Raw genomic sequence first — 12849 nt, 5'->3', positions numbered from 1 at the left:
TGTTGTGTCCACGGCAACTCTATAAGAGCTACTTTGCTAATCCCACTCCCCTGGCTTTTTCCTGTAGCCCTGCAAATATTTTCTCTTCAGTTGCTTACCTAATTCTATTTTGAAAGCCACGAGAATCTGCCTCCGCATCTCACTGCATTCCAGATCCTAACCACGCACTGCGTTTATTTAAAAAATTTCCTCATGTCACCTCTGGTCCTTGCCAATCATCTTGGGTCGAGAACCAGAGGACACCAACTTTTCTGCCAATAGGAATATTTCTTACTATCTACTCTGTCCAGTCCCTTCATGACTTTGAGCACCTCTATCAAATCTCTTCTCAACCTTCTTTTCTCCAAGGAGAAGAGGCACATCTATCCTTGTAACTGAAGTGTCTCTTTCCTGAAACTATTCTGATAGATCTTTTCTGTACCCTCTATAATGCCTAGAGTGGCCATTTCTCCAGTTTTTAACCAGCTTGGCTGCTGTCCATTACAGATGGCTTCATGTTCATTATTTTGTGCTTTAGTTCACTTACCTGAGTGAAGGGCCAGCAGGGCACTGCTCTTGTCCCTCTCCCAGTAGACCACACCCTCAAAGTGGCTGGGACACAGAAGTTGGTTTTCATTTTTTTTTTCCCCACTCACCTCACCTCATCATTTTAAAAATTCACTCATGGGATGTGGGCATCGCTGGCTAGGCCAGCGTTTATTGCCCATCCATAATTGCCCTTCAGAAGGTGGTGGTGAGCTGCCGCCTTGAACCGCTGCAGTCCATGTGGTGTAGGTACACCCACAGTGCTGTTAGGAAGGGAGTTCCTGGATTTTGACCCAGCGACAGTGAGGGAATGGCGATATATTTCCAAGTCAGGATGGTCACTTACTTGCAATTTTGCTTTTTCTGCTTCCCATTGCACCTTTTCCATCTCAAAAGTGCGATGGATCTCTGTACGTGATGATGCCATTTCCCTTTGCTACAGCCGTGTCCAGTATTCTTGGCCTGGGGCTACCAATGCCTTCACATCCTTCCTAAAGTGTGTTGCTCAGTTGAAGTCAAGCCTGCATTTTATAATAGTTCATCATAACTTCCTTGCTTTTGTATTCTATGCCCCTATTTGTAAAGCCCAGGATCTATGCTTTATTAAATGCTTTCTCAACCAGCCCTGACACCTTCATCAATTTGCGCATATATACCTGCACCCCCTTTAGAAATTCATCCTTTATTTTATATTGTCTTTCCTCGTTATTTTTGAATTTTGAAAGAAAGGATTGCTTGACCAGCAGTTCAATTTGCACTTGAAGAAAAAGCAATTGAATAATACTAACACTAGCTGGTGCTACCAAATTAAAGGACATGGCAACTGAAGGAGGATGCAAGAGAACGTAGCAGGGCTCTCAAAATCTGAAACAGAAACAAAAATTACAGGAGAAACTCAGCAGGTCTGACAGCATCTGTGGAGAGAAAGACAGAGTTAACGTTTCGAGTCCGTACAGACTTGAAACATTAACTCTGTCTCTCTCTCCGTAGATGCTGTCAGACCTGCTGAATTTTTCCAGCATTTTTTTGTTTTTTTTTCAGATTTCCAGCATCCACAGTATTTTGCTTTTATCTCAAAATGGGGAGGTAGGTGTCAACTGCAGGTCAATGCAGAGCAATATTAGGTAGCACATTTAGGGAGAAGGAATGCTGAAAGAAAGGATATTCTGAATGCTAAGACACTTCATGGGGTGGAGGCTGTGCATATAATGTATTGTGCTTCTCACAGCTACACTTTATCAGTTCTCTAAGGTATGAATATTGAAAACTGCTTTTTGAACATCCTTCACCAAAAAAGTCTTTTTTTTTTTCCCCCACTACAAATCATGATTTAGTACAACGAATAACTGATGTTTACAAGTTTAAAATTACAGTCGATATGAGCTGCCTGCTGAGTAGGACAACAGCCTAGTTTAAAACTAGACGCAGTCAAAATTATTGTTTGAGCATGCCCAATGTCTGCTGTGTTATCTTCGTGTCTCAAATGTGTAACCGGCGGGGGGGGGGGGGGGGAACCCGGGTTTGAATCCCACCATGGCAGATGGTGGAATTTTAATTCAATATATCTGGAGGGAATTTTAATTCAATAAACATCTGGAATTAAAAGTCTGATGATGACCATGAAACCATTGTCGATTGTTGTAACAACTCATCTGGTTCACTAATGTCTTTTAGGGAAGGAAATTTACCATCCTTACCTGGTCTGTCCTACATGTGACTGCAGACCCACAGCAATGTGGTTGACTCTCAAATGCCCTCTGGACAAGGGCAATTAGGGATGGACAATAAATACTGTCACATCCCATGAACAAATTTTTTTTTTAAAAAAGCAAGGATTACAGGATAAGCTTACTGGATGCAAATCGCATACAGTGATGTTTTTGACAGTGGCCGCAGATCAACTGAGGAGGCCCTTTTTCTATTAATGGCCATACATTTCAAGGAAAGGCACACAGTCTCTCCCTGCTACTGTTCTGTGCTAGTACTGGGTCTTAATATTCTCACCAGTATGTCACAACAAGGCAAGTGTGACTTGAGCAAATTGGCAGTGAATCACAAGCAAAAACAAAAGTACCTGGAAATTGCTTTCGATTTCCAGCATCCGCAGTTTTTTTTGCTTTTATATTATGGCAGTGAATCACATGCTGACTCATCCTTTCCACTTCCCGCTGCAGTTGCCTGGAAGGAGCCTGCAGCAAAAAAAAAATAGATGTTGTGACTTTGACATTCTCCCCACTGCTGACGGCGCATTGGTTAAGCCACATGTTACTCCTCAGTGAATTCTTGGTTTCTGGCAGCTGACACCCTGCATGCGATGTTGCATATACTTCCTCTCAGCACTTGCAAGGGCATACTAGCCATGGACTTATAGCGGAGTCACTGTAATTTCTCCTCCTGTTTCCATGCTAGATCTCTGACTCTTTGTGTTCTTGATGCCAACTTTATGGGGTGGGGCTGAGTTTCAAGTGGACAGCTGGGTGAGGCTGTGGAAATATTCACATTCTCCTTTAATTGGAGTTTAACAAACCCACCCCCCCCCCCAAAAACACACACACAATGGGCAAGATTTTAACTTTTCCAAAATGCATCCACTTTGAGTTAAAATCAAGCCCCATGTCAATGTGTTAACATCTATATTAAACTAATCCATTCCAGGGAGGAATTTGGGGTGCTTGGGGGCAAACTAATGTGCTAAGGCTACAATCATGCTAATACACCAGTGACACATTAAGTGCAGTCACAGCTCACGTCACCTTTTAAAGCACTTAGTAATTGTAGCCCCACAGCGAGTTTTCAGTCTCGGCCCAGTTGATTGGGGGTGGTGCGGGGGAGGGTGCAGAAGTTGCTGCTCTACATTCGAGTAAAGATTCAGATGCTGAGTAGAGATTGTAGCGATCCATTGCAAGCAGGGAGATATCTGCTGTCACCCATTGATTGGAAAATTGGAGGTCATGGCATGTGGGCGGGGGAAGGAGGCAGTGTGAGGAAGTATCTTGATCGCTGGCCCATCCACCTCCATCTTCATCCTCTCCAAAAAAAAAACTAGCAGCTCAGGTTATGTAAGCGAAAGTGATTTGAATAGAAACTCCGATCCTGCTGAGTAAATGTCATAAACAGAAACTCTTCTGAGTATTACTAGAAAAGTCACACAGTGAAGGTCCCTCCTTATTTTTGTTTAGCGTGAAGAATTAGAAGACAAAGTTCAAACACTTTTGAAGACATTTTGTAACAAAAATTACTGCTATTCATCAAATTAACCATCCTCCCCCACCCTGGCCTTGCACCACCCCAAATGCAATAATCTTTAATTTTGCAATAAACCTTCAACTTCTCTTTCCAAACTTTATTATCTTACAATATTTATGATTGGAACATGATTCATGTGAACACACTGGGTTCTGGTTTACCATAAGACCAGACTAGATCCTGGAACATGTTGTGGTGCATTGAAACCTAGGCAACTAACTAACTTGTTTTGTTAGTTCATTGCTAACTTATAGGGATAGATTCTGCCCTCCGCCCTCCTTCCCTCCCCCCAGCTCTACTTCTGTTCTTCTACCCTCTCACCATCTCAAACGTGAACTCTGTATCTGAAAGGGTTCTTAAGCAAATACAGGTGCAAGCAGGAAGATGGCACACTTTATGAACACTTTTGTTGAGGCGGTGGGGGGGAGCAGGCTGGGAAATCCACTTTTTTTTTCAATTCTAAAATGGTCGCTCAGTTTCCCCAAAGATCAACATTTTTACCTCTCCCAGTAGCTCCAAGGTTATTTTGGAGCCTGAGCTGCTAAGTGAGACTAATCATTCCTTTTTGTGCCTCTTCTAAATGAACAGTGGCTTCCTTCTGTTCTTGATTGCTATGCTGTTCAGACATAATAAACCTTACATGTTTTCATGGAATGTCTGAATTATAGCTATACTTTTCTTTAAATAATCAGTTTATATTCTGCCGTGGCGCAATAGGGTTATTTTTAATCCTAGTCATTTCTGTGTAATCTCCACCCTGAAGAGCATATTTTTGAAGTCTATTTGTTCCACGCCTGCCCCATTAATGTACTACAGACAGGGCGGAGGGAAGAGTGTTGTCTGGGATGGGGGATGAAAAACAACACCAAGAAGCATAAACACGCACATACATATCCTAGCAAGAGGGAGACAGGAGAGAAAACATCATGTAAATATCGATTAAAAGCAAAATACTGCGGATGCTGAAAATCTAAAGCAAAAATTCCTGGAAGAACTCAGCAGGTCTGGCAGCATCTGTGGCGAGAAAGACAGAGTTAACGTTTTGAGTCTGCATGAAGTCAAACGTTAACTCTGTCTTTCTCTCCACGGATGTAAATATCGACCTTGGATCAGCTGTCTGTTGGTATGTCTGATGTGTTTGTGTACACAGTGGGGTTGTGCAGGGAATTTTACTACTCTGATCTCCAACTGAATGCACGGTCATGGTGTGAACCTTGATTTTTGCCGTTGGGTCCTGGGAGAAATAGAAGGAAAGGATGAGGGAATGAATGAGGTGCTTTGTTAATTGCGGGTTTCTGAGCTTTTTCTGGTCCTAATATTGATATTTTTGGGATGTGGTAGATTTGAAAGTTTTTTTTGCTTTGCTGGAATTTTTTGTGAAGTGCCAAATGTCGGTTTTCAGGAGACCTATCCTTTTGTTCTGTTTCAGATCGAACTTGTTTGAGGCGGTAAACTCGCATTTAAAATTGTTTGAGCAATGTACTTTGACTTTTTTCTTACTAGAACCTTTGCTTGTGCATCTGTGAAAAGCAGGGTTGAGATTATGTGGTGTGATATTGTTATGATTTTCTTTAATACAGTTGTATGCAATGACTGAATGCATTAACTTATTTGGCATGAATGTGTTTTACTCCCAAGGCGTGGGAATATAGAGGAGCTTGTGTTACTGAGATCAGCCCCTAATTGGATCATACTTTGTAAATTTTTTAAAAATCCTTCCTCTCACTAACTTCAAATTGAGCTCCCAATTTCAATGGAGCCGCCCAATTTTAAAACCCCTCCATCCCAGAATGCAGCAGCATCCTATTATCCACCACAATAAAAATGGTGAGGGAATGTGGGTGGTGTTGGGATCAGGTCCTGGGTTTTCACATGTTAACCTCCCCCACCCCTATCTATCATTGTTGGGGAGGGCTAATTATATTATGATCCACAGCTGAGGTTGCCCCTGGACAAGCTAGATCCCAGAGAGGAACCCAGCTTGATAGATCCTAACTTTTATTTGTTTGTTTAGATATGTGGAGAGTAGCTGCTGAACAGAGTCACAGGTGTCAGCTGCTGAACTTTTAACAAAAGAATAAAACATTTTATTAAACAAGAAAAGATGAACTATATTACAATACTCCTTCACCCACAACTATACCTATACAGATTTGTAAGGATAAGACAAGTTACAAAATTTATCTTGTGCTCTAATGTTCACAGTAAGTACACAGTCCATGTACCAATAGGCAACCTGTGGTCAGACACACCACACTCTGAAACAAAGTGACAGATGTCACCTCAACCAAATGCTATGGAGCTTTCCTCGACTCCCCCCGGACGCTTGTCACACCATGAGCCAACCAGTCTCACTGCACTCTCTTTCACACGAGGGTTTCCAATCTCCAAGGACTCACTTTGGAATCTTTTCCCAAACTGATGCTTTCTCTCAGACACCTTCCACAAGGGTTCACCTCCAGGGTAGTCCTTCCGATGAATTCTCCTTCCGATGTTCCTCTCCCCTGGGTCACCACATGCACTCTACCTGTTTTCCACGCACTGTCTCTCTCTGACTCAGCCACCAACAGTATACCACTGCTTCACATGCCCATAGCAAGAGTTATGGACCTTCAGTTGTCTCTTTGGTCCTTCTTGCAAGCTGTTCTTGCTTTAAATCTGCTTTCTGAAGCTTGGAGCTTTTCTCTCTGCCCTCACTCTTTACAGGACCTTTTCCAGGTTCCTGTCCTTCCTTTGACTGAAAGGTCTGCTTTGGACTTTCTCCTATTCCACTCCCCTGGATTCTTGGGGTTTTTCTTTAGCTTGGGACTGACTATCTGTCCCCTCTAGCTCCAGTCTCTCTCTGGCAACTACTTTCAATCAACTTTAGCTTGGAGCTGGCTATCTGCCCCTTCTAGGTTGCTCCTCTGGCAGCTATCTTCAAAACCAGCTGAATTCTAACAGCTTCCAAAACAAATGTGCGCATGTGTCCTCTGTGGCCCCCTGTTGCTAGGCAACAGTCTAATTCTTCCACCCATTTGTTTACCTTAGCTTAAGTCGTAAACCTCTCATTAGAAATGCATGCACCTTCTTAAAGTGAAACTAAAACTCCGTTTGACCTTTCTTAGTACACAGATACAGAAATACAAATCAAACTTAAACTTTAAAGTTAAAACTCATTCCTAATGCCCACATATACCAATATAACTTACTGAAACCATCTCTCCTTCCTAACAATATAGGGATATTAATATAGAGGCCTATGAAATCCACCTGAAAATCTATTTCTGAATTGAAATAGATTATCCATCTCCACTCAACGATATGTTAAGTGTTTCATCATTCTCTTGGTCTGGAAATCCGTGTGAGCAGTGTTAGATATTCATGAGATAACATGCTCCTTCTTTCATCTATTTATTGGAGGCACAACAATTTTTAAAGGACCAATAACTCTTTTGAAAAATAGCAGAGGAATTTCACATAAAAATGCCAACACAACACAAATTGCACGTTCCAGTATAAAGTGCCCATACACAATGAGGGTATTCCATCTAAGTCTCAGCTTCTGCTACCTCTGTGGAAAATACAGAGCTTCAGACTTTTTTTTAATTGGGGTGTAGAAACTGGCAGTGGAAATGCAAATTAGCGTGTACTTTTTGGGGAGGAGCCTTCCAATGTTATGAATGTAAAAAGTGTCTGACCATTTCTGCACTTCATCTCCTGGTAGGTGATTGTCTAAATACGATTTCTTTTGAAAAAGAAGAGTATCTGACATATCTTTTGGCCTTGCAAGCACCTATAATCCTGAAAGAGGAATTCCAACAGGACTTTAAGAACATTACAATTTCAGGTAATCTAAGGATTTTCTACCATTTTGTACAAAAACTGCAAACTAATATTAACATTGTATTAAAAATAGTGACCAAAATCTGGTTTAATTTTGGTGTTGCGATCCAATTTTCCAGAGATTGAGTAGAACCTCTTTAAGTCCCAGTGTGTAATTGAACATGTGCTTCTAGTAAAGTTGATTGTGATGCTGATCAATGCACCATTATTATATAAGTGGTGTGTGTGTGGGCACAAGAATCTAATGTGATCTATAATTGACTTTTTTTTACTTGTAGAAAGATCTGTGGACATTTTGCATGGTTTTGCAAACTGCGCTGGGCTTCACTTAATCTTTGGTCTCAATGCCTTATTGAGGAAAAACCATGCATGGGACAGTTCAAACGCTCAAAAGCTTCTGCAATACTGTGCATCGAGAGACTATAACATGTCCTGGGAACTTGGCAATGGTAGGTTAATACTGATTTTTCTCAGGAAAGGGAGACCAAGGGAATAAATCATTAAAAATATTCCCTTTGGAATAAGCTATTGAAGTGTTAAGAAGTTAATGTTCCAATGTATATTGAGTTAGATGAAGAGACTGAGGGTAGTTCATCTACGTTTGCTGATGATACAAAGTTAGGTGGGATGTAAGCTGTGAGGTGATCACATCACCAGATTGCCCCCAATTCTACCTAACTGTTTAATTTAGGTTAGAGTACAAGTACCAAGTTTGTAAACTTAAGTAAATAACTGTTCATTGAATAAATTTTCTTTAGCCAGTGGCAAAAGAAAGAGAAATATGAACTGCTAACTTCCATTGCCATAAATTAAACTCTATATTTAGTTCACTGGTTGAGCACTTGCTTTTCAATGTCTCTAACAGTGGTTTTCCCCTTTTCCTTTTTACAGGGGTTTCCTCAGAAAGGGAGCAGGTTATAGAGATATGAGGAGAAAAGCCAGCTTATTTATTATTGTGGAATTACTGGAATATTCCACACCCAGGAGAGAGGTTTTAGGTCTTGTTCCTTTCAGGCTAGGAGCTATTCAGCTGCACTGCCCTTGCACACAAACCCTGATCACTTGGTCAGCAGCCAATTAAAATGTTGTTATCAAGCAGCTCCCTCAGTCCAGGACTCCTTTCTGACACCCCCCTGTCTATCATGGCACACTCTGTTCCAGGACTGAAACATTGTATATATATATCTCATCCTGTTCCAGTGGACATGTCTCTCAAACTGCAGCCATTGCAATCCTAACCCACAGTCCAACAGAAAATAAAAAGATATGTCCCTTACAGGTTGTTCACTTTGGCAGTAAGAAAAGTAAAATAGTTTTCATAAGGTGTGAAACTTCTTCTAAATGTTGATGTTCCGAGAGACTTGGGTGTGTTCATATAAGCAACACAAAGTTAGCATGCAGATACATCAATATTTAGGAAGTCACATGCCATGTCGGCCTTTATTACGAGGGAATTGGAATACAAGAATAAGGAAGTCTTGCTACAATCGTGCAGGGCTTTGGTGAGAGACCACACCTGGTGTAATGTGTGTAGTTTTTGTCTCCATATTAACTTGCGTTGGAGGCAGTAGAAGTGAAGGTTTGGTTAGTTGGTTCCTGGGATAAGAGGCTGAGTAAATTGTCTAGAGTTTAGAAGAATGAGGGCGATCTCATTGAAACTTACAGGATTCTGAAGGGGCTTGACAGGGTAGACACTGAGAGGTTGTTTCCCCTGACTTGGGAATCTAGAACATGGCGATCACAGTCTCAGAATTTGGGGGTCAATCACTTAGGACTGAGTTGAGAAGAAACTTCTTCACTCAATTCTTTGTGCACCTTTTTGGAATTCTTTACCCCATAGTGCTTTGGGTGCTCCATCATTGAAGTAAATGGTCGAATATCAACCATTTAAATTTATGGACACTCAGCCTGAAATTTTTAATTGATCCAGCTCTCACTGATGTTCTAGATTGACAATGCTGCTTCTACCATTAATTAGCATTTCACATTTGTGTGCTTTTCTGATATGCAACATATGCATGGCAGCTATGGTCCTTTTACTGAAATGCTGAACCTAATTAGTTCTGTGGAGATGGCCACAAACTGTTAGCGTTTGTGACCAGGTACAAAAGAGGAAGCAGAAGTCAGGTAGACAATGTGCAACTTTGTCACTTGTGTTCATGTGTTCACAGAGCCCAATAGTTTTAGAAAGAAAGCTCACATAAAAATTCGTGGCACCCAACTTGGTGAGGACTTTGAGCACTTGTATAGCCTGCTACATACATTCAGGATCTTCAACCACACGGGACTCTATGGACCTGATATCGGACAGCCTGGGAAACGAGCGACCGTTACCTTGCTGAAAGGGTGAGTGAGTAGTCAATTTTCCAAATGTCTGCTCCAGGCGCAATGCCCTTCATTATTTTACAACTATTAATTGCCAGTGGTTTTGTTCACTCATAACGATTGGCCTATAGACTTCACCTCCAACAAGGTGGTACGCAGAAAAGGAATACATGGTGGCATTTCAAGATTTTTGCCTATTGGGTCAACCAGGGATTTTGGAATAAAAGAAAAGGGAGAATTTGCATGAATACAACTTAACATCCTCAGAACGTACCAAAGTGCATCACAGCCAATAAAATACTGCTGAAGCATTGTCATTGCTTTAATGTAGGGAAACAAAGCCAGTACTAGAAACAGCAATGAGGCAAGTGACCAGATAATCTGTTTTTTAGTGATGAAGAGGGACAAGTATTGGCAAAGACATTGGAGAGAGCTCCCCTGCTCTTCATCGACCTGAGGTGGCAGATGTTCCGATCTGAAAATGATGATTAGGCCCATAAATTGTCTAGTTCCAATCATAGAATTGTTTATTGTGCATCATGTCTATTCGAGATGGGGTTTGTTCATACACTTTAGAAACATTTGCAGCTGTTATGTTAGAATGGCTTTCACTTGCAAAAGAGAATTCTAGATTGTCAGGCAATGAAGCTCCCACATACACTTAAAAGGAGGACAATAAGCTATTCCTCAACTTTAGGCTGGGGACACATAGATCCGCTTATGTGTCTGTTTCCTGGTCCAGCAGCTTGAGTTTGAAACAATAAGAAATTCTAGGGGGTTTTTTGTTACACAATGATTTTTAGCTAATATTTCCCCTTACATTATTTTAGGTTCCTTAAAACAGGAGGGAAAGTCCTTGATGCAGTCACCTGGCACCAGTAGGTAACCTATTTATGCTGACAAAATGATATATTTCAGCTTTGACTAGAAACTGTTGGTACAACATGAAGAGGCATTGAGAAAAGCAAACAGAATCTTCAAATGTGGCTGGGACAGCTTTTGCCTTGCAAGGGGATTTCGGTTTGGGGCCTTTACTGGTCAATGATACTAAATATTCACTGGATCCATTTGGAGCCTTGGACAATTGCATGGGTTACACTACCCTAGCATTGTCTTTGACAAAGGGAATACAGCACAAGTCCAGTAAGTGATCTGTGCTGTTAGTGCAAGCATTGTTCTGCCCTCACCTTGACAATTATGTGAAGCTCTGGGTATTGATCGAAATGGGAAACATCCTGGATTTGGAGGGAATATAAAGAGGGACAACTAAATTTGATAACTGGGATTGGGCTTTCGTGCTTTGAGTAGAGACTATGGGCATTGGAGATATTTACATGTCTTGCAGATGATGTTACTGAGGTAGTTAAGATCTTAACATTGAACACCCTTCTGTATTCCAGTTTATTAATTCATTTTTTTTACATGAGCTGTAGGACAAGGGAACACAGACTCGAAGGTTACCTGAGAAGTTGAGTACTCAGTTTTTAAAGAGCATCCTACACACAAGCTTGGTGAATATGTGTAAAAGCTGAGACAATGGACGCAGTTATGAATTTTAGAAATGATGGTTATGCCTTTGGCTGATAGGGATATTGAAGGATATGTGGGGGGGGGGAAAAGTGGGACATAGACGTTTTGTGATCCTGTGAGACCATTCTGATGAATGGAAAAGGTCCCTTGATCTTCACGGTTCGATGTCCTTTAATAATGGGACATATTTTGGTGGTTGGGGCGTTTTAGGAAGGGAAGCTAGTATTTAAGTATGTCTAATGTGTTTCATGGTTGCTAGGAGCTGAACAGAAGCTCTGGAAACACAGCAGCTCAAGCCCACCATTTTCATTTAATTTCTACTGAATCAAAGCAATTAAGCCTTGCTCTTGAAAAGATCTAAATCTGCTGCTTCCTGTAATCAGAGGCAAGCATTCACTGACTCGCATTACTCTGAAGTGCATGCAGTCTCAATAAAATTCTCCATCCTTTCCCAGTTATTATGTGAATGGGCGGAATGCATCGCTGAAGGACTTCCTGAGCCCCCAGGTTTTGGACAGCCTCATGCTTAAAATTAATCAAATTTTTGAGGTAAGCAAATATTCACGTTCAACAGCTAGTTAAATCCATGACAGAGGTTTAAAAACTTAAACTCTCCCCCACCCCCTCGCCAAATGTTTGGTAATGATGGAAACTTATAATTAAAGATTATAAGATCTGCCCCAAAAGATAACTAATTGGAGGGCCATTTGCAGCAGTGTTTATGTTTCTCCCCCCAATAGTCACTGCTGTCTGGTTACAGAAGCCAAGTATGTGTGAGTTCTGCTGCCTATAGCATCGGACAGAAGAATTCCTCATTAAATTTAAAATTAATGTATTTTTTTGCTCAGATCATTGGACAGATCCATTTACTTAAGTTGTTCCCTCATTATGAAATGAGTCCTTATTAAAGTTGATTATACAGCTTCTGGTCTTTGTATCCCAAGAGTGCCAGATTACGTTGAACTTTATAAGTATGCTCACTGTTCCTCCATGGACCTCCCATTCTCAGACATTTTACAGGTCATTTACAAATACCAGATCTAGATCATCGACACTTCACTTCTCTTAGCTTCTCTGATGTACTAGGTCATGGAACAATTGCCAGCTCAACCTCTTGCTCTTCTCTTACAACAGGTTGCGTCTAAAATTGTTCCTGATAAGAAGGTGTGGTTAGGGGAGACCAGTTCTGCTTTTGGAGGAGGTGCTCCTGATCTATCAGACAAATATGTAGCTGGTTTTATGTGAGTAGGAAACATCTGTTACTCTGAGAGTCACTTGAGGACCAATTCTTGTTATTTTTAGCACAGTGATAAACACACTTGTATAATCCCGCATCTGAATCTGAAACCCGGTGTAAAGTCCAATTCTTCCTGATCTGCTCCGAATCAAGGGTTAAGC

At 41.1% G+C, this 12849-nt stretch overlaps 1 protein-coding gene across 1 annotated transcript in view; it reads left to right on the top strand.

Moving 5' to 3' along the window:
• hpse (heparanase) overlaps nucleotides 1-12849 on the top strand; it is a 30414-nt gene that overhangs the window by 4545 nt on the left and 13020 nt on the right. The window contains exons 3-8 of the mRNA XM_078535401.1: nucleotides 7478-7600; nucleotides 7875-8045; nucleotides 9768-9942; nucleotides 10752-10799; nucleotides 11907-12000; nucleotides 12586-12692. Coding sequence (XP_078391527.1) covers nucleotides 7478-7600; nucleotides 7875-8045; nucleotides 9768-9942; nucleotides 10752-10799; nucleotides 11907-12000; nucleotides 12586-12692 — 718 coding nt within the window. The remainder of the gene's footprint in view (nucleotides 1-7477; nucleotides 7601-7874; nucleotides 8046-9767; nucleotides 9943-10751; nucleotides 10800-11906; nucleotides 12001-12585; nucleotides 12693-12849) is intronic.

The sequence above is a fragment of the Cetorhinus maximus genome, chromosome 1 (assembly GCF_964194155.1).
Source record: "Cetorhinus maximus chromosome 1, sCetMax3.hap1.1, whole genome shotgun sequence".
NCBI classification, from domain to species: Eukaryota; Metazoa; Chordata; class Chondrichthyes; order Lamniformes; family Cetorhinidae; genus Cetorhinus; species Cetorhinus maximus.
This window is presented reverse-complemented; position numbering and strand designations above follow the sequence as displayed.